Genomic DNA, 19,783 nt, shown 5'->3' on the forward strand with positions numbered 1-19,783 from the left:
CAGAGGGTGGCAATGACACCCTTGCTGCTTTTGCTTTCCTGTTCCGACGGGTTTGACGAGAGAGAGAGAGAGAGAGAGAGAGAGAGAGAGAGAGAGAGAGAGAGAGGTGGGGTGGGGTTTGGAGGGTTATTAGTTGTATATTTATTTATTTATTTATAATCTGAATATCAGAAAAGCAAATAAGAAAAAAAGAAAATCATATTAATAGGGGTAAATCCGTCATTTTGAAAAAAGACATAATAGATTGGACAAAAAACGCAACAAAGTGAAAGTTTTGGACCTCTGGTGCTAGTCCAAACTTTTTTGGACCAAAGTGACAATTTTGAGCAAACCACAGGGATTATTGTGCAGTTTAGTCAAAAATTAATGTGTTTGAATAACAATATGAGAAATGAAATATTCTCATGCTTATTTAATAATATTTTAATACTCTAATATGACGCATGTTATCATTTAATTGAGTAGGAAGATTTTTAGTAATAAAAATAAGAGAAAAAATAGTAACATGTATGTATAACATTTAATGCTTATTTAATAATATTTTAATACTCTAATATGACGCATGTTATCATTTAATTGGGTAGGAGTAATAAACATAAGAGAATATTTAATTAACAATATACATCAAAAACTTGTTGCGTAAGAGTTCTAACAGCCGATAATTACAGTGTTATCCGAAAATAAAACGGTTAAGCGATGTCAAAAGTAAAGAAGAAAAACCCAAAGAGTAAGCGATGGTCCCGTGGCGTCCGCTTCCGGTGTGTCCGTGATTGATAATTTGATGTATGTATGTACTTCCGAGCAAAGCAAATGGAAAAAGCGGTGAAATAAAAGTCTTCTTTTACGGCCCCTCCTCACACTCTCGATCTCCATTGTAGATTCTCATTCAACCGACGAATCACAACCAGAAGAAAATCCATTTCATTTTATCAAAGCGATTAAAAACAACACCGCCGTGTCAAACTTTCAAACATCTTTCTCTTCACGAAAACCTAATTTTACCTTTCCGGTATGCGGTTCACGGTTTCCATGACTTCGTGTCCAAAACCTGTTGGGCGACTGTCCATTTTCCCTTTCTAATCTCTGTCTTTTCTTTTCTGTTGTTTTATAATCTAAACCCTTGGGGATCTACCTGATTGGGATTCTTGATTGTTATCCAAAAGGTAACACAGCTTGCATCACAGATGATGCCTACTTTCCTAATTTGATTACCTGTATATTTAATTTGTTTTTAATAGATTCAACTATACTTCGCTATTTCATGTCTATTTGACATAAATCTATCTGATGTAGGCTTCTGATTGAATTGACTGGAATATCGGTTTGCAACTACTAATTCCGCGTTTAAAGTTGACGACAGCCAGATTCGCGTTGGCGTTTCGAGTAAGACTTCTTGTTTCTGGTTTTAAAACGTTTGATTCCAAGTTTTGGATTCTTCGACGATCCTTGGGGTTTAACTCCATCAATCTGATCTGTGGTTTCGAGTTGGAGTTTGTGGCGAGGATCTAGTAAGTCGATTAGGTTTTGTGAATCGCTAACCTTGTATTGAAAATCAGATGTGGTTGTAGACAGATGAGTATTTTGCAATGAGTGCGATAAGGGGATTGCTTGTCCATGGAAGCATCGGACAACCGATTATCTGATCTGGTAGGCGCATTGAAATCATGGGTCCCTCGGCGGTCCGAGCCAGCTAATGTGTCGAGGGACTTTTGGATGCCCGATCAGAGTTGCAGGGTTTGCTACGAGTGTGATTCCCAGTTTACCTTTTACAATCGCAAACATCACTGTAGATTTTGTGGCCGCGTATTCTGTGCCAAGTGCACTGACAATTGGGTGACTCCACAGTCTACTGATTCAGATACCATCAGGGAAGATTCAGGGAAGATTAGGGTTTGTAATTACTGTTTCAAACAATGGCAGCAGGGTGGCTTAGACACCTCTGTTAATCATGGGATCCAGGTCACCAGCCTGGATCTCATCACCTCTCCTTCCACTGCCAGTCTCGTCAGTACCAAATCTAGTGGCACTGCCGACAGTAGTTTTGTAACTTGTACATCTTTCCCACATTCAGTCGACTCTTACCAACAGAATCCAAATCATTCTGGAATTAGTCCTCGTCAATCTTCAGTGATGGAATCAAATTTAAACGATGAATTCACTGTTGATAACTCCTATTATGATGAACTACAATTAGATGATGTTAGCAATGATTACGGATCTCGTAAAGTGCATCCAGATGGAGAAGAAGCCACTGTTGCAAAAAGTGAAAGCAGTTCTTCATTACAAAACAGTTTTGATTCCAGGTATTTCGAGAAAAAAGAAGATGAACCTGATGTTAATGATGAATGTGAAGCTTCTTCTTCATCTTTATATGCTGCACAAGAGATTGAATCCGAGCCTGTTGATTTTGAGAACAATGGTGTCCTATGGCTACCTCCTGAACCTGAAGACGAAGAAGACGAAAGAGAACCACTTCTATTTGATGATGATGATGATGGGGATGGTGCAGGAGAGTGGGGATATACCCGTAGTTCAGACACTGTTGGGAGTGGAGAGTTTCGCAATAGGGATAAATCAAATGAAGAGCACAAGCAGGCAATGAAGACTGTAGTCGATGGACACTTTAGGGCTTTAGTATCTCAGTTGTTGCAGGTTGAGAACCTTTCTGTAGGTGAAGAAGATGATAAAGATGATTGGTTAGAGATAATCACATCATTGTCATGGGAGGCTGCATCATTGCTAAAACCAGACACAAGTAAAGGTGGTGGGATGGATCCAGGAGGTTATGTGAAGATAAAATGTTTAGCTACTGGACGTCGTTCTGACAGGTAAGAATTTGAGTATCTTATGTAAATAATTATTTTCAGATATCTAAATATAATTTTCTTGGTTTTTCAGTATGGTGGTCAAAGGAGTTGTTTGTAAGAAAAATGTGGCACATAGGCGGATGACATCAAGAATAGAGAAACCAAGATTCATGATTCTTGGAGGTGCTCTTGAGTATCAACGAGTTTCTAACCTCCTATCAAGTTTTGATACTTTACTACAACAGGTTTCTATTTTTCCCTTTTGTTTTTTATGCTAATGTTGGTTCATTCAAATTTACCATTTTACCCCTCTGTCTAGGAAATGGATCATCTAAAGATGGCTGTAGCAAAGATAGATGCCCACCAGCCTGATGTACTTTTGGTAGAGAAATCAGTTTCAAGATATGCACAAGAATATCTTCTGGCGAAAGACATATCACTTGTTTTGAATATCAAAAGGCCACTTTTGGAAAGAATAGCCCGATGCACTGGTGCTCAGATAGTTCCTTCAATTGACCATCTTTCCTCTCAAAAATTGGGATACTGTGATTTGTTCCATGTGGAAAAGTTTGTTGAAGAACATGGAACTGCAGGCCAGGCTGGCAAGAAATCTTTGAAGACATTGATGTACTTTGAAGGGTGTCCAAAACCCTTTGGTTGCACTGTAAGTTAGAAATGAAAAGTTAAAAATTTCTTTATCTACGTGTTTCAAATTTTCAATCTGTAATGTCTGCTTGTTGATTTATGTAGATATTACTCAGAGGTGCAAGTGGTGATGAATTGAAGAAAGTGAAGCATGTGGTTCAGTATGGAGTTTTTGCTGCTTATCATTTGGCATTGGAGACATCTTTTCTTGCTGATGAAGGAGCTTCACTGCCCGAACTGCCCTTGAATTCTCCACTAACTGTGGCACTTCCTGATAAGGCATCAAGTATTGATCGGTCAATTTCAACAATACCTGGTTTTACTCTCCCACCAAACGAGAGATCCGATAAATACACTGAAACAGAAAGGTCAAACAATGCTCCTATGGCAGATGTATTTTCTTCTATAATGAGCCAGAAGGCACAAGTAATGCTGATGCCACTTGGGTCCAATACTCATAACCATCAAGTTTCTTTAGATTTACCAATTGAAACAAAGGATTCTGCTGATGTCACTGCCAATGGGTTCGGGCATCCTCACCCCCAACATAGTTTGGTTAAGAGTTCACATAATATTGATGATGGATTGTATCTGCAAATGGATGGAAAAAATGGGAAAGAGGAATCTGTTTCATCAAAGGAAGAGTTCCCTCCTACACCATCAGATCATCAGAGCATTTTGGTATCTTTGTCATCACGATGTGTCTGGAAAGGGACTGTCTGTGAAAGGTCTCATCTTTTTCGCATAAAATATTATGGAAACTTTGATAAACCATTGGGTCGTTTTCTTCGAGATAATCTCTTTGATCAAGTAAGTCAAATCTCTCTCTCTCTCTCTCTCTCTAGATCTCTTTCTTTCTCTCTCTCTCTCTCTCTCTCTCTCTCTCTCAATCACTTTTTATGTGTTGCTCATATTTGTCAGGGTTATAGATGTCCTTCATGTGAGATGCCTTCAGAGGCACATGTACAGTGTTACACACATAGGCAAGGAACACTAACCATATCCGTGAAGAAGTTGCCTGAAATTCTGTTGCCAGGAGAAAAAGAAGGTAAGATTTGGATGTGGCACAGGTGCTTGAAGTGTCCACGGGTTAGTGGTTTCCCACCTGCAACTCGAAGAATTGTGATGTCAGATGCTGCCTGGGGTTTATCATTTGGGAAGTTTCTAGAACTCAGTTTTTCTAACCATGCTGCTGCTAGCAGGGTTGCAAACTGTGGCCATTCACTACATCGGGACTGTCTTCGCTTTTATGGGTATTAATTAATTTTTTAATGGGATATTAGTTATTATAAGGCTTAAGAAGAATGTGCTTGATTCATATTTCATATATGCAGGTTTGGCAAAATGGTTGCTTGCTTCCGCTATGCACGAATTGATGTCCACTCTGTTTACCTTCCACCTGCGAAACTTGTTTTCAAATTTGAGAATCAGGAGTGGATACAAAATGAATTGAATGAGGTTTGACTATTTATTACAAATATGTTAATTTTTTTATTGGATCAAGTGGAATATGTATTTAGTTTTATGCATGATTGCATGAACAGGTTGTTAGCCGGGCCGAGCTGTTATTTTCTGAAATCCTTAATGCCCTGAGCCAGATAGCAGAGAAGAATTTTGGGAAAAGTTCAGTTAATAGTAGCTCACCATCAAGACGTCAGATAGCAGATTTGGAAGATATGTTACAAAAGGAGAAAGCAGAATTTGAGGTGTGACCTATTTTTATAAGTATATGAAAATGTTCTACATATCTTATGGACTTTTACATATCTGGTGATACAATATACATATATTTGCAGGAGTCACTTGAGAAGATTTTAAACCAGGAGGGAAGAAAAGGCCAAAACATGATTGATATACTTGAGATCAACCGATTGCGAAGACAGCTGTTATTCCAATCGTACGTGTGGGACCACCGACTCGTGTATGCAGCCAGTGTTCATAGCAACAGTCCACGTGACGATCTGAACGAATCAAGATCCGAAAATAATGATTCATACAAAGATTCAGATGTTACTGAGACTCAGCCTCAAGTGATGAGTAAAGATACCGAAGATTCTGACCATGAAAATTCTGATCCATCAACATCACACGATGTAGGGGTAAATAGGTCATTCTCCGAAGGGCAGCTTTCTGTTATGGCAAGTTTGTCAGACACCCTAGATGCTGCCTGGACAGGTAATAATCACACAGGGGTACAAAAGGATAATACTCTATCCGTCATTTCTGATGCTGACGTGGCAGATTCTTCAGTGGCGGATCGCGTGGAAGAATCCAAGTCATCACTTTCATCTCCTTCATTGTCCACACGAAATTCTGAAAGTATAGATGAAGCAACAAGCTGGTTCAGCATGCCATTTTTAAACTTCTACCGCGCGTTGAATAAAAACTTTTTACCAAGTTCTCAAAAGCTGGACACACTCAATGATTACAAACCTGTTTACATCTCATCATATCGCGAATCAGAACTCCAGGGTGGCGCTAGGTTGCTCATGGCAGTGGGTGTAAATGACACTGTTGTCCCTGTATATGATGACGAACCCACAAGTATCATATCATACACGCTGCTCTCAGCTGATTACATCTCCCAAATGTCCGGTGATTTTGAGAGACTAAGAGATGGTGAAGCATCATCATCATCATCTTCTATCTTTACATCACAATCTGCTGATCCAGTCATGTTTCAGTCGTTTTCCAATTTTGATGAAACAACACTTGAATCTCTTAGAAGTATGGGAGATGAAAGTCTTATGTCCATGTCAGCATCTCGAAGCTCCCTGATACTTGACCCTGTGTCATATACAACAGCTTTACACGCGAGAGTTGAGTTTACAGATGATGGACCACTTGGGAAAGTGAAGTACACAGTGACTTGTTACTATGCGAAACGATTCGAAGCGTTAAGGAGAATATGTTGCCCTTGTGAACTTGATTATATACGGTCTCTTAGTCGATGTAAAAAATGGGGTGCTCAAGGTGGTAAAAGTAATGTTTTCTTTGCGAAAACTTTGGATGAAAGGTTCATAATCAAACAAGTTACAAAAACTGAGCTTGAGTCGTTTATCAAATTTGCTCCTGCGTACTTCAAGTATCTATCCGAGTCTATTGGTACTGGAAGCCCTACTTGCCTTGCAAAGATTTTGGGCATTTATCAGGTATCTTTATTATTTTGGTTAGTTTTCTTGTGGTATTTTTGTAACTTTTGTGATATTATTTTTTCCTGTATTCTTTCTGATCCAGAGAGGGATATGTGACATTGGTTGTCGAGCAAAGCAAAATAATCTGTGTTATAATATGGATTATTAGTTGCTTAGCAAAATAATCTTATAGTAAGATTATTTTTCAAAAATGTTCTGTAAGAAAAATAATAAATAATAAATAAAAGTTTTATAAAACAATCACTTTTAGAAAAAGCATTCATATTTTGCTTTCAAAAAAGCTCCTGAAACCGACAAAAAACCTCTAATTTAAAAAGGTTTCTTTATGCATCTTTGATTTTTTTTTTGACAAAAGAGAAAGAAAGACGGGTTTTTGGAAAAATGGTCAACACCTTTTGATTAATGTGAAGATTGTTTGTTTGATGATGTCAAGGTGACTAAGCAAATGAAAGGCGGGAAAGAATCGAAGATGGATGTGCTGGTTATGGAGAATCTCTTATTCGGAAGGAATCTAACACGGCTTTATGATCTAAAAGGATCTTCAAGATCACGGTATAATCCTGATTCCAGTGGGAGTAACAAAGTATTACTTGATCAGAATCTGATTGAAGCGATGCCAACTTCTCCGATATTCGTCGGAAACAGAGCCAAACGCTTGTTGGAAAGAGCTGTCTGGAATGATACTGCTTTTCTTGCTGTAAGTTGGTTGTATTAATTATTAAATAATTTTATTTTGTTATTAAGTTGGTTGAATTAAATTGTTTTTGTTTTATGCAGTCGATTGATGTGATGGATTATTCGTTGCTAGTTGGGGTAGATGAAGAGAAACACGAACTGGTATTAGGGATTATCGACTTCATGAGACAGTATACATGGGACAAACATTTGGAGACATGGGTGAAGGCTTCTGGGTTCCTTGGTGGACCCAAAAACGCGTCTCCCACTGTTATCTCACCCAAACAGTACAAAAAGAGATTTAGGAAAGCAATGACAACCTACTTCCTTATGGTACCAGATCAATGGTCTCCTCCAGCTGTTGTACCAAGCAAGTCACACACACAAACTGAAGATGTGGTGGAATGATATATGAATGATGTATATTTTCATGATTTACTTTTTACATATATATATATAATGTTTTTAATATTCATTTTTGAGCATCATCATCATCCATGAATATTCTGGGGAAAAAGATTTTAGAGAATTGGTTTGTTATTTGTTGCAAGGTGAAAGAGAAAAAAAAAGGATGTTAGAAAGCCCAAACAGTTTTTGTACATGAGTGTTTTGTCGTTGTTGTATGTGTACATTGATGGTCACTTTGCTAAATGTTTTTCTTATATTCAAAGCTTTAATTGTTTCTTTGTATTGAAGTTTTGATCATGTTAAACATATATATTCCAAAAGCAGGAGAAGAGAATCTTTAAAATGCATGAGGTTAAAACTTATACCCAAACAGGGAAAATGTTGTCGGTTTTGAAACAGCAAGATTTGATTTGAAATTTTATAGAAATTGTGTAAAGAAACAAACAAAAAGTTTGACAAGCCCCATCAGTCACGTTTATCGGTTTCCATACATAATACATTGCTTTTCTCACCTCCCAAAGCTCCCAAGAAAACTCTCCTTTTCATGGCGTTACTGTCATCCATCCACATATGACATAACCAATAAAGCTTAACAGTAATCAATCTCCAGTTCAACCCAATTCTCTCTCGATCCACATTGCTAGCTTATGGATCTCAAAACCTCCAACTCCAACTACCTTCAACCTTCTCATGGGGTACTTTGTTAACTTTATCTTGAAAAATCTTTTCCTGGGTTTTGTTAAATTAATGAATAAAAAGTTACTAAATGGATTCTTTTATTCTACAGGGAGTAGTAGGAGTCAGGAAAGGGAACCCATTTGTGGATGGCACATCTCTTGATCCTCTTTCTAAGCTCAATCTCAAGGAAACCTCCGACTTCGTTAAGTCATTTCCGGCTAACAAAGGCGGCGGCGGCGGTGGAGGAGCTGCAGGTAACAACAAGAGAAATGTGGTCGAAGCTCCATCGACACCGGGTCGACCCGTATTCAGCTTCAGTGTTGGGAATAATACGTCCAGAAAGAACTTCGTCCCCTCAAAATGGAATGACGCTGAAAAATGGCTTGTTTCGGACCATGAATCCACCACTCATCATCACCATCTAAATGGTTTTGTAAAGTCTGCAGATTTTGTATCCAGAAAATCTAGTAGTAGCAGTAATGGAAGTCATGTAACCAAACAACAGATAAAAGTTGTATCGGAGAAACCAGCGGAAAAGGCTTCAATCTGTCAAGAACACCGCCATCATAATGGGAATGGGACCTCACCTTCAGAATCTTTTGATGTTCTAAAAGGTAAACCATTAATTTCTCTTCTATACCTTTTCATCTATTTTTGTCTTTATTAGCTAAACATTAATTATTATCATCACATGCATAATCCTTGCTTTACTTCTTTTGTACATGCATGGAATTCCCATCTTTTTATGTTGGAAATGTTGCATGTTTACCTTTTTAAGTTTTTATTATTTATTACACACAGATAAATTCACAAACGAAGTAGTACGCAATTTCCCGAAACTGGAATGTTCGGAGCCATTGAACGAAAGCTTCCTATTCAAAGATCCTTCTAGCAGAGACATCGGAACGGAGATGACTCCTCTTGGGAGCTCCACCACTTCACGATGCCCGACGCCGTTCAAAAGCTTGTCACCACCGCGACACAACACACCTGCAAGTAGGTCAGGCCCATTGGATCCAAACATCAAAAGCTCCTTTGACAATATTGGAGGATTACAAGATTTGAATTTAGCTAAATTCAAGCTAGGAACACCTTTTGATTTGGTTGTTTCAAACTGGAGCTCCAGGGAGGAGGAAGAAGAGGAAATTTCCAAGAGCTTGAGACACTTTGAGATGAACTATGAATGTCGAACAAGCATTTCAGAGCCTCGACCTTCTGTTTGGGAAGAAGAAGAGAAGACTAAGTGCTGTTTAAGGTGAATAAATCATCGTTTGTGTTTATGTGCATAAATGGTTTTGGGTGTAATTAAAGATCGATGTTGACTAACTTGACTTTTGTGATTTTATGTAATGTAGGTACCAAAGAGAAGAAGCAAAAATTCAAGCTTGGGTGGATCTCCAAAATGCTAAAGCAGAAGCTCAATCAAGAAAGCTTGAGGTAAAAAAAAAATCTTGTTTTTCTTTTTTCAAAATTTGTTACGTATTTATGTTTTAAACTATTCTATTTTGCTGTTCAACTTGTTGTTGCTTTGTTCCAAAGCAAAAGTTTAAAATATATAGTAAAAAATACAGCATCAGAAAGGTCCAAAATCTCTTATTCAAATATTCAATGCTACTCACCAAGCCATGTGAAGCTACTATTCAGTATTCACAGTGGTGTTACTTGGGATTTGAGCTTGGAGTTTGAATATCATTTAAAAAAGTTGGCATGCAAACAAAAGTTACATGGAAAGGATATATATTTTGATTTCATATCTTTAGCTTTTGACTGTAAATCTGTAATGTGATAATTAAGGGCTTGGGATAATCATATTAATATATTGTATTTGTAGGTAAAGATTCAAAAGATGAGATCAAAATTTGAGGAGAAGATGATGAGAAAAATGGCATTGGTTCATAGAAAAGCTGAGGAGCTAAGAGCAGCAGCTCAGATTGAGCACACTGAGCAAATTGAAAAAGCAACAACAGAGCAAGCCAAGAAGAAGACGATAAACCAGCATCAAAACATGCATTTTTCTGGGCACAGCGGCTCTTGTGGTTGCTTCCCTTGTAATAATCTTCATCCTTAATTAGATGAACCATTGATGTTTTTTGTTTGCGACATTATACATGTATTTTTTTTTTTAAATCTTTCACAGATAGTAAAAGATGACTGAATTAATGCAATTGCCCAGTGACTCTGATGAACAAATGGTAACAATTAATACTTGCAAGTTGCAACATTTTTAGCTTTAACTGTAGGTGACCTGAATAGGGCACCTTTGTAATTACGAAGAAGGACTTGACAAATCACAATGCATTGAATTTTTGTAGTTTAATGGATTGCCAATTAAGCTTTGAATGATAATTGGCCGGTGAGTATTAACATATGGATTGCCCAAACCAGGATCCTGTTGGAAAATCATAAAACTAATTTAGAATCTAGTTAATGACCAAACCCGGATCCTATATGGTCACTGATTTACTTTTGATGTGATAGTAAATTCGCATTGGCAATAATAAATTTGCCCAAAGCCGAATCTTGGATGTGATATAGCCAACAAACTCATTGGTAAATGAGAAAACTAACTAATCAAAACCATTTTAGGATCCACTCTAATGCCCAAAATCATATTCTCCATTATCAATTTTCAGAAATAATCCATAAGGAATAAAAGAATATTCTTATTCAGGAGGTCGAAAATCAATAGTACAAATAAAATCATAGCTATCAGCCGTATTCTATAAGGAAATATAAAATGTAACCCTAACTAGAACAATGTCGCACGTAATGGCCCTCAACCTACTCCAAACACTTATAATGTTGATATCGGGTGTCAATGTTTTTAATTTGCTCAGACAGGGTGTTATACATTCAATTCGTTAATTCTCAAGTCACATCTAACAAAAAAAAATGATAAAACAATGGGTGGTTGGAAGTATAAATTTGAAGCATATTAGATAAAACCGGACACTAGAAGAGTCTTAGAAGGTTATAAGTACTACACTTTATCTTATCTTTGACTTACAACTTGAAAAATAATAAACATTCTATGACATTTCATACACCTAATATATTGGGATAATTTAATATACATTCTTTTTTTCATTTGGAAGATAACTAAATATATTTGTTTGTCAAGATATTATAACATCTCAAATTTCACAATAAAATTTTCATTTAATAACAAAAACATTTGTTTTGGTTCCATTCTTAAGGATTTAATAAAAGTCATTTGTTTCAAAACAATAATCAGAGTATCAACGCCGTAAATAAAAAGTGCGGAAGTTTCAAAACATATCAAAGTATGCCATGCAATCACGTTGGGCTTTTTCCCCTGCTACCAGAACAACCTGAATCATTTAAACTTAATACCGTAAGCATGAAGCTTAGTAGGTTCCCAAACATACCACATACCAAACAAAATAACAGACCTCGCCCAACATGTCTGTTTCAACCATGCGAGCCTTGCTTAATGGGTCTGTTTCAACCATGCAAGCCTTGCCCAACAGGTCTAACCTAATGGGTCTCACCCAACAAAGCATGTAAGTATACAAGCAACAACCATACGTTGAAACCAATGTCCTACATAATATAATGAGTACACTCACCTGAATAAAAGAACTCTGAAACCAACTACTCAAAGTCCAACAAGTCAGCTAAGCTAAAACTCGGTCTATAACTCAAAAGCTCCAAATTGCCCAAAAGTCAAATTGGTCAAAAGTCAATAGTCAAGGGTAAAAGTCAACAGTCAACCATCACCACGTCACAACTAGCTCCTTGGTCGCACTGCGCTTACTTAAAACCAAAACAGTCGTGGTTGCTTAACGCGGCCAACATCGCGAAGAACGTCCAAGACATCTTAATATATTAAGCTCTTAATCCTTAAGCATATAGCTCCAAAGCTTAGACCAGATTCAAGTAATGATTCCAACTTTATCTATTTCCTATGTATAAACAATGAAGATCTCAAACCCTAACTTCTCTAAGGGATCAAATAAGCAACCAACACCATGCATGTTAATAAGAAGGTAAAGTTCCAACTTTACAACTACAATGGGTCCAGAAGATCCCAAAACATTACTTATGAACTAGGAATTACCCAAACTCCAACATAACTCCACAAAAGGGACCAAGTCAGCATACATACCTAGATCTAGAAGGTAATAAGCATAAAGCTTGGGACTTGGAAACTTACAAAAGTTCAAAGAAAGGAAAGAAGGAAGACACTTGAATGGATCTTGCACCTTGGCCCACAAACCTTCTTCTTCTTCTTCTTCTTCCAAAATCACTCAAGAACACCAAAAACAAGAAGGATGAACAAGTGGAGGCTAGGGTTTCAGTCTTGGAGATAGAGGCTGAGAGAATCTGCACACCTAGAAGTTAGTGCATTAATATAGGATTATAGGGCCCAAATTGTAATAATTTCGAAAATTATCGCCAATCGCTAACCACTAAACATAAAGAACCTCTAATATAAAAGACTTAATATGAAATATTTATCAATCTATGATAAAAATACAAGATTTCACATTCCAAAAAATAAGAATAATTAGTCAAAACGTCCGAAAAATATAAAAATACGAAAAATTGTGTAATTTTGTATACAAATAACTTATCCCGAAAGTACACGTCACCCCGATCTCAGAATTATAAATTTCGTAAGAATCTGACTTCGTATGGAGAAATTATGATTTTTCTAAATTTTTAAAATCAACCACACACCAGGGATGTGTGTCGTAAAAAGTTAAAGAAAAATCGGTTGATTTAAAAAAAAACTATATAAAAGAGAATCAAAGTACTCCTCATTGTAAAACCGATGAGATAATGAATGTCAAAAACAGAGTCTGTACATGTTTTTTGCAAAATCATTTAGGTATAAAAATATGGGGTAAAAATAAACTCAAAGTTAGCCAATGTAACTTTACTCGTCGATAGTTACTCGTGGATATAAAAAACATAAAAAACGAAGCTCGTATGAGGAAGTTACGAATTTTACACAATCATCATTTTGCAGCGTGCACGACTTCTAGAGGGGGGGGGGGCGCAGACCGCCACATTATGAACACGTGGCAGGCCAAGACAGGAGCGACCTCACAAAGACGCGAAGCGCCTTTCACTTTTTTAACCTGTAAACAAGCTGCGCACCTTTAGCCATTTTCACACCAAAACCCCTCACTTTCCTCTTGATTTTGTGAAAATTTTCCCCATTTTTAGCCAAGAAATTCCTGGGCATTTAGAGGGAAGGTATCATGTGTATAAAGCACGCTTAAAGGGTGAGTTCACGACTTTACTTTTACGTTTTTAAAAGTTTTCCCGGGAAAGGGGGGGGGGGGGGATACATGCTAGTTAATAAATTATTGATTTTATAGTTATCTATTATATCAAAATTTATACAACGTTGATATACTTGAAGTGTTAGGATAATATTATACCCGATAGTACTCTACCAAATTGCTATAATATTATGCCTAGTTGTCATACTACACAAAATTATAGGATAATATATGCGTGGTAGATACTCTGTCCAAATCTTTTAAATAATATTATGCCTTGAATTATTAGGATAATAATAAACCAGGTAGTTACTTTGCCCAATTGCTATAATATTATGCCTAGTTGTCATACTACACAAAATTTTAGGGTAATATATGCCTGGTAGCTACTCTAGCCAAATCTCTTGAATAATATTATTCCTAAGCCATTATAATAGTTTCTGTAACACCCGAAAATTTGAGAAGCAACTTTGAGTATAATTCCCTTTAGAGAATTTGACACGGCGTGTTGGAGGCACCAACACGACGTTTCTAGATATGAAAAAGGTGTGTGTTTCATTTATGCAACACGACGTGTTCCTCTTGGAACACGTCGTGTTGATGGCTGGGAATGAAATCCTAATTTTTCGAGGTTTTCCCCCTATTTAAAGGAAAGTGGAGGCTAAGGTTTGTTTACCCTTAGCCCTCATCAGTCCCTAAAACCCTAAGAGAAACCCTAATCATCTTTCCCTCTCATTTGTGAGCTAGTTTGGTGTTTTTGGAGCCAAAGAAGAAAGAAGTTGGAAGAAGGAAGTAGGATCCATCAAACAAGCCCTTATCTTTCAGTTTGGCACTCCTCTGGACCTTTGTAAGTGTCCAAGATCCGATTTTTATTCCTCTATGTTGCTAGATCTTGATTTTTGTCCCTTTTTCTTGTTGTTCTTAAGTGGGGAATGGTTGGATCTCATGAAGTTAGCAACTTTATGAATCTCCAGGTCTAAGTGACCTTGTAGAGTCTTGGATCTGGCCTATAGTCGAGTTTTGATGCCATGCATGGAGAGTTAGTCATAAATCCCTATTTTTGACCTATTTTGGGTTCAAGACATGCATGTCTATAAAGCACCGACCTTTGGGATGGTTTTGGTGCTAGAACCTATTTTGGAAAGGATGAGTTTTAGACTTCAAGGATTTAGTGCTTATTGGGTTAAGCCCTTGGATCTTCAAGCCTTGTGGTTGGGTTTTTAGACCCTTGGAGTGGTTCCAAAGGATAAAGTTGGAAAGTTTATCCTTCTTGATAGCATTTGGGTCTAGATTTGAGCCTTGGAGTCCCTGGAATCGCAGAAAACAACTGAATGTATTAAGCTGCTGAAACTTGGGCAAACACGACGTGTTTGCAAAGCCTAACACGACGTGTTGGCTAGGGTTTTCCTAATTATCTGGATGATCGGAGAAAACGACGTGTCCGATGGTTGAGGGACAAGGGTATTCCAACGCGATAGTTGATTGGACCCATAGTATGTTGGCATTCTAACCCGATGGTTGAGGGTCGAGGGTATTCCAACCCGATGGTTGATTGGACCTATAGTATGTTGACATTCCAACCTTATGGTTGAGGGGTCTGGGGTATTCCAACTCGATGGTTGATTGGGCCCATAGTATGCTGTTATTTGTTGCTATATGTTATTTTTCCGTGTGGTGGTATTTTGGGAACTCACTAAGCTTCATGCTCATAATTTTGGTTTATGGTTTCCGGTACTTTAGTGGATCGTGGCAAGGCAAAGACGTGACCGTAGACATCCTTGGTTTACAACTGATTGGATCTTGGAAGAATCTGATTTTAATTAACGTTTTGGAATAAATAGTTCGTAAACACTTTTATTAATAAATGAGTCGCTTTTGAAAGGTTTAAATTTGTTGAAAATTTTGGGATGTTACGGTTTCATTTTATTTACTTTATTTTTATAGTTTATTTTAGTATATTTTATTCATAATTTAGTTAATTCCATATATATTTTCATTTTTGTTATTTTATGACTATTCCGGGTACTTTCTAGTTTCGTGAGCATAATTGCAGATTTTAAGGAGACTAGCGGAGCGGGATTTTTGGGAAGCGATTGGACTTGGAGGACGACAAGAATTTTGGGCTTGATAGCTAATGGATTTGAATCATGGAGTGGGATTTGTTGATTATCTGAAGGCTTGGATGAAAGGAACTTTAAATTTGCAAGAAACGAAGGAATATTCAAGCGTGCATAGATTATTGATCGGGCAATTACGTGAGCTATGGATCATTTGGAGAAGCCAAATTGGGCTTAAAATGAAGAAAACTTGAAGAAAAATGGGCTAAAAGCTGATCGAACTCGAACTGGGCCAACAGGCTAAGCTGTGGAGGCCTAAAACTCAAAGAATCCCACAATCAGATACAACCCACGTAGGGCTGTGCGGCCGCACACGACACTACATGGGTAATTTCAAAATTTCATTTGGAAGGATATTTGAGGAAGGTTGGTGTGCATCTTTTGCACATCCGAAATTTGAAGGATTCTCTGGAGATTTTGTAGCATTTTGAAGACCAAGACCACCTCAAGAACATCATCTTTTTACTCTTGATTCTTACTAAATGTTTGGTACAATCTACTCTTACTTTGTTTTCTTGAGTTTAGCCATGCTAGGCTAACCTAAACTTGGTTGACTTTGGTGAAATCATTTGAATGTTGAAGACTCCATGCAAATGTTTTGTGTTTTAACATCTTATTACTACTTATATGTTTTTATTCATGAGTTTAAATGTATCTGTAGTGATTAGTTGACTAATTTCTTGATTAAGTAAATGATCCTCAAATTAGCAAGCAATAAGTGGTTCTTGTGTTGGTTTTACTTCACACAATCATAAAAACATTTTCTCTAACATGGAAGTGAAAACATTTGATTCCTGTTGGCTTTGGTGACTTTTTGGTTCTTAATGCTAGTTGACTTTCACTAATTACATGCTTAATGTAAATTGTGACTTTGACTAAGGAAATTGTTATGGGTTTTTCTAACTATTTTTTAACAATTAAGGAAAGTCTAGGTAATCTCAAGCTTCTTGGAATACTATATCCAAATTAAAGATTTAAAACATTACTGCACCATCAGATTCTAATGATATGTTCATCAAATGTTCAAGTGAGGAAACCTTAAGTCAACCATCTTTCTGTTGTTGATTTTACATCAAACTCTTGTTTTTGTTGAATTGTCCATTTAAATCTTAGTTTAACTCTAGTTTTATTTCAAGTATTTTAAAAGACCAAAACCCTAATATTTACTTTTATTGTCATTTTACAAGTATTTTAAAAAAAAGATTTCATAGAGTTATAAAATTGAACCAATCTCCGCGGATTCGAACCATTTACCACTATACACTATTTTAGTGTAAAAGATTTAGGGTTATTAATTTTTTTGGCGTTGACAATCACCACGTTACTCTGGCCAAATCTTTGGAATAATATTATGCCTAAGCCGTTACTTTGGCCAAATCTCTCGAATAATATTATGCCTATCCGTTACTCTGTCCGAATATCCAACTAAGCTATTATAATTATATAGATAAATATAATTATGTAAGCAAAATAATGAAAAACAAAGTATACTAAAAGGCTAAACAAAATAGATGTTAATGAGACAACTATTCATCAATTAGCTAATTAACTTTTAACTAAGACCCCAACCTATGATCGTTAAATCTTAAGTGAGCGTGAAATGTATGTATAAATCTATACGGGGTTGACACCCCACCTACGGTTGGTAGCTACAACCTCGGTAGGGATAACTTTCTAATCTATTACGACGTCTGATAAAGCTTCGTGCGAGGAAGATATCAAGTCAAAAGCTCGATTATGGGAACTCATTGTAATATTGATCGAACATTCTTAATTAATTAAACCACCTTAAGGGGAACGCCTTGAAAGTAGTAATAATGTACATACATACAATTGAAAAAGGAAAATTTTAAATAATTAGTATACACACACACACACACACACATATATATATATATATATATATATATATATATATATATATATATATAGTTTTAGGTTATTCTATTCTAACTAATTATTGTGCAGATATCGTATGCTTTGATAATTACTAAGAGAATAAGTTGTATAGCAATGTGAATACGTTCAATCTTACATAATTATTGTCATCAACACACATTCTCACTGATTAAATCGACTATAAGGTTATTATACACTTATTATTATTATTCTCATTTCTGTCCGAATGTTTATTGGGTCGTATTTTGTCAAAATGAAAATGAGTGAAAAACGATGTGTGAGAACAAAATTAAATAATAATTAGCGAGAATGCATGAAAATGACGATATTTTTGTAAGGTTGAACGTATTTGCATTGCTAAACAAATTATTCTCTTAGTAATTCTCATAGCAAATGATATCCGCACAATAATTAGTTAGAATACTTGAACCTAGTTCTATATATATATATATATATATATATATATATATATATATATATATATATATATATATATATATATATATATATACACCATGAACAATAGATAGACGATGAAAACTACAATAACTATAAATAGTAGGATACTACTTATGAGTTAAAAGTACCTTGATAATGTAAATCAAAAAATACTAAAACAAGTGAATAGGTTGAATGAAACTATATCCTATTAACCTACCCTATGTAAACAATTACAAAGGTTGAATATGACGGTATCCTATTAACCTACAATGAACACTAAAAGAGATTAGAAAGCAATAAGTACCTAAATAATAGAATTCTATTTTTGAATCAAAGGTACTCGCACAATGAAAGTTAAAAATACTTATACAACTTAAGAAAGTTATGTATAATTTTGTTTCTTCAAATTATAACAATTCAAAACCTGTGAACTCACAAACATTATGTTGACATCTTCAAAATCGCATGTGTTCCTACGGAATCGAAGGATGGAAGCTTGCATCACAGGTGATCAAGACGCTAGGATATAAACTAGTAATTAGGGGTGGAAAATCAGGCCATCGTGTCGTGTTTTTGTCTGACACGACACGACACGACACGACAATGTTTTATGTAACACAAACACGACATGACACGATCTCGGGTTTTTTTGAACTAACACGAAAACGAACCGATTAAAAAATGACAAACACGACACAATACGACAAAGATAACATTAAATAACAATTAATGTATTTAATCAATATTTATTCATACATAACACGAAAAACACGACAAAAAAATGTTAAATCGTGTCAATTTCGTGTCAAATTTTGAACACGAACACGACACGACACGACGTCGTGTTTTTTACACCTGACACGAACACGAATTCTAATTTCAATTTCGCCTCGTTTCGTGTATTTTTGTTGTGTCGTGTTATCAATTGTCACCCCTACTAGTAATATGTTTTATTATGTAAGCCTAATGTTCAATACATTCGAACTAATGTAACCCCTGCTTTTGGTAATGAAATATTCGATATTTATGTTATATTATTGTAATGTTCAATAACTGTGATCCAACATCGAACGTCGCACAACTCAGTGTTTTCGTCGCCGACCGGGGGTGTGACACAAATCCTGAGATTTAAGGTTTAGTTCCTAGCCGCTACCGCGCCGCGGATAACCTCCTGACCACGTCACAATTTTAAATGATATGACCGTGCTTTGATCCACACTAGACCGTGTTGCCTACATGAATCTGGATGTTACAAATATTCTATGTTCTAACTGACAGTGGATCACTTAAATTAGGATGAGACAGTCAAAGCAATTGAAAAGCCATAATTTTTTTATAACGGTAACTTATACACCCACTGATCTCTACTCTTAAGTCTACACCTATTGTCCACTAAGGACTTGAACCCTTGACCAATTTGAAGGAGATACATTTTTCCAATACGCCTATTTTTTTTTTAAACGACAATGTAACGACCAAAAAATCAGGGTTAAAAATTTCATTTTTATGATAACACAAACATAGACACCATTTATTCCAAACATTCCAAAACATTTTTAATTAAAAATATTTATTAGAGTTCATCCCAAAATCATTCGTTGCGGAAAACATGGGTGTGTACGTTGCGATCAAGCTGAGCCATTCCTTTCCAAAACAATGATACCTGAAATCATAAACAAAATTGTCAGCACGAAGCTTAGTGA

The 19,783-nt window shown here is 36.2% G+C and overlaps 2 protein-coding genes across 2 annotated transcripts; both read left to right on the forward strand.

Moving 5' to 3' along the window:
- Positions 1-732: 732 nt before the first annotated feature.
- Positions 733-7,977, forward strand: LOC145087137 (1-phosphatidylinositol-3-phosphate 5-kinase FAB1B-like). The gene is made up of 11 exons (XM_079025046.1): positions 733-1,163; positions 1,294-2,828; positions 2,899-3,052; positions 3,127-3,471; positions 3,558-4,262; positions 4,374-4,705; positions 4,787-4,910; positions 4,997-5,158; positions 5,249-6,604; positions 7,041-7,304; positions 7,385-7,977. Exons 2-11 carry the CDS (start codon positions 1,615-1,617, stop codon positions 7,688-7,690), a joined length of 4,962 nt encoding a protein of 1,653 aa, XP_078881172.1. The 5' UTR covers positions 733-1,163; positions 1,294-1,614; the 3' UTR covers positions 7,691-7,977.
- A 135-nt stretch (positions 7,978-8,112) lies between these two features.
- LOC145087148 (uncharacterized) lies at positions 8,113-10,558 on the forward strand. Its single transcript, XM_079025056.1, has 5 exons — positions 8,113-8,385; positions 8,478-8,982; positions 9,170-9,623; positions 9,724-9,805; positions 10,200-10,558. The coding sequence occupies exons 1-5, from the start codon at positions 8,338-8,340 to the stop codon at positions 10,434-10,436; spliced, it is 1,326 nt and encodes a 441-aa protein (XP_078881182.1). The 5' UTR covers positions 8,113-8,337; the 3' UTR covers positions 10,437-10,558.
- The last annotated feature ends 9,225 nt before the right edge of the window (positions 10,559-19,783 follow it).

The sequence above is a fragment of the Lactuca serriola genome, chromosome 1, assembly GCF_051521515.1.
Source record: "Lactuca serriola cultivar US96UC23 chromosome 1, Lser_US96UC23_V15, whole genome shotgun sequence".
In the NCBI taxonomy this organism is placed as follows: Eukaryota; Viridiplantae; Streptophyta; class Magnoliopsida; order Asterales; family Asteraceae; genus Lactuca; species Lactuca serriola.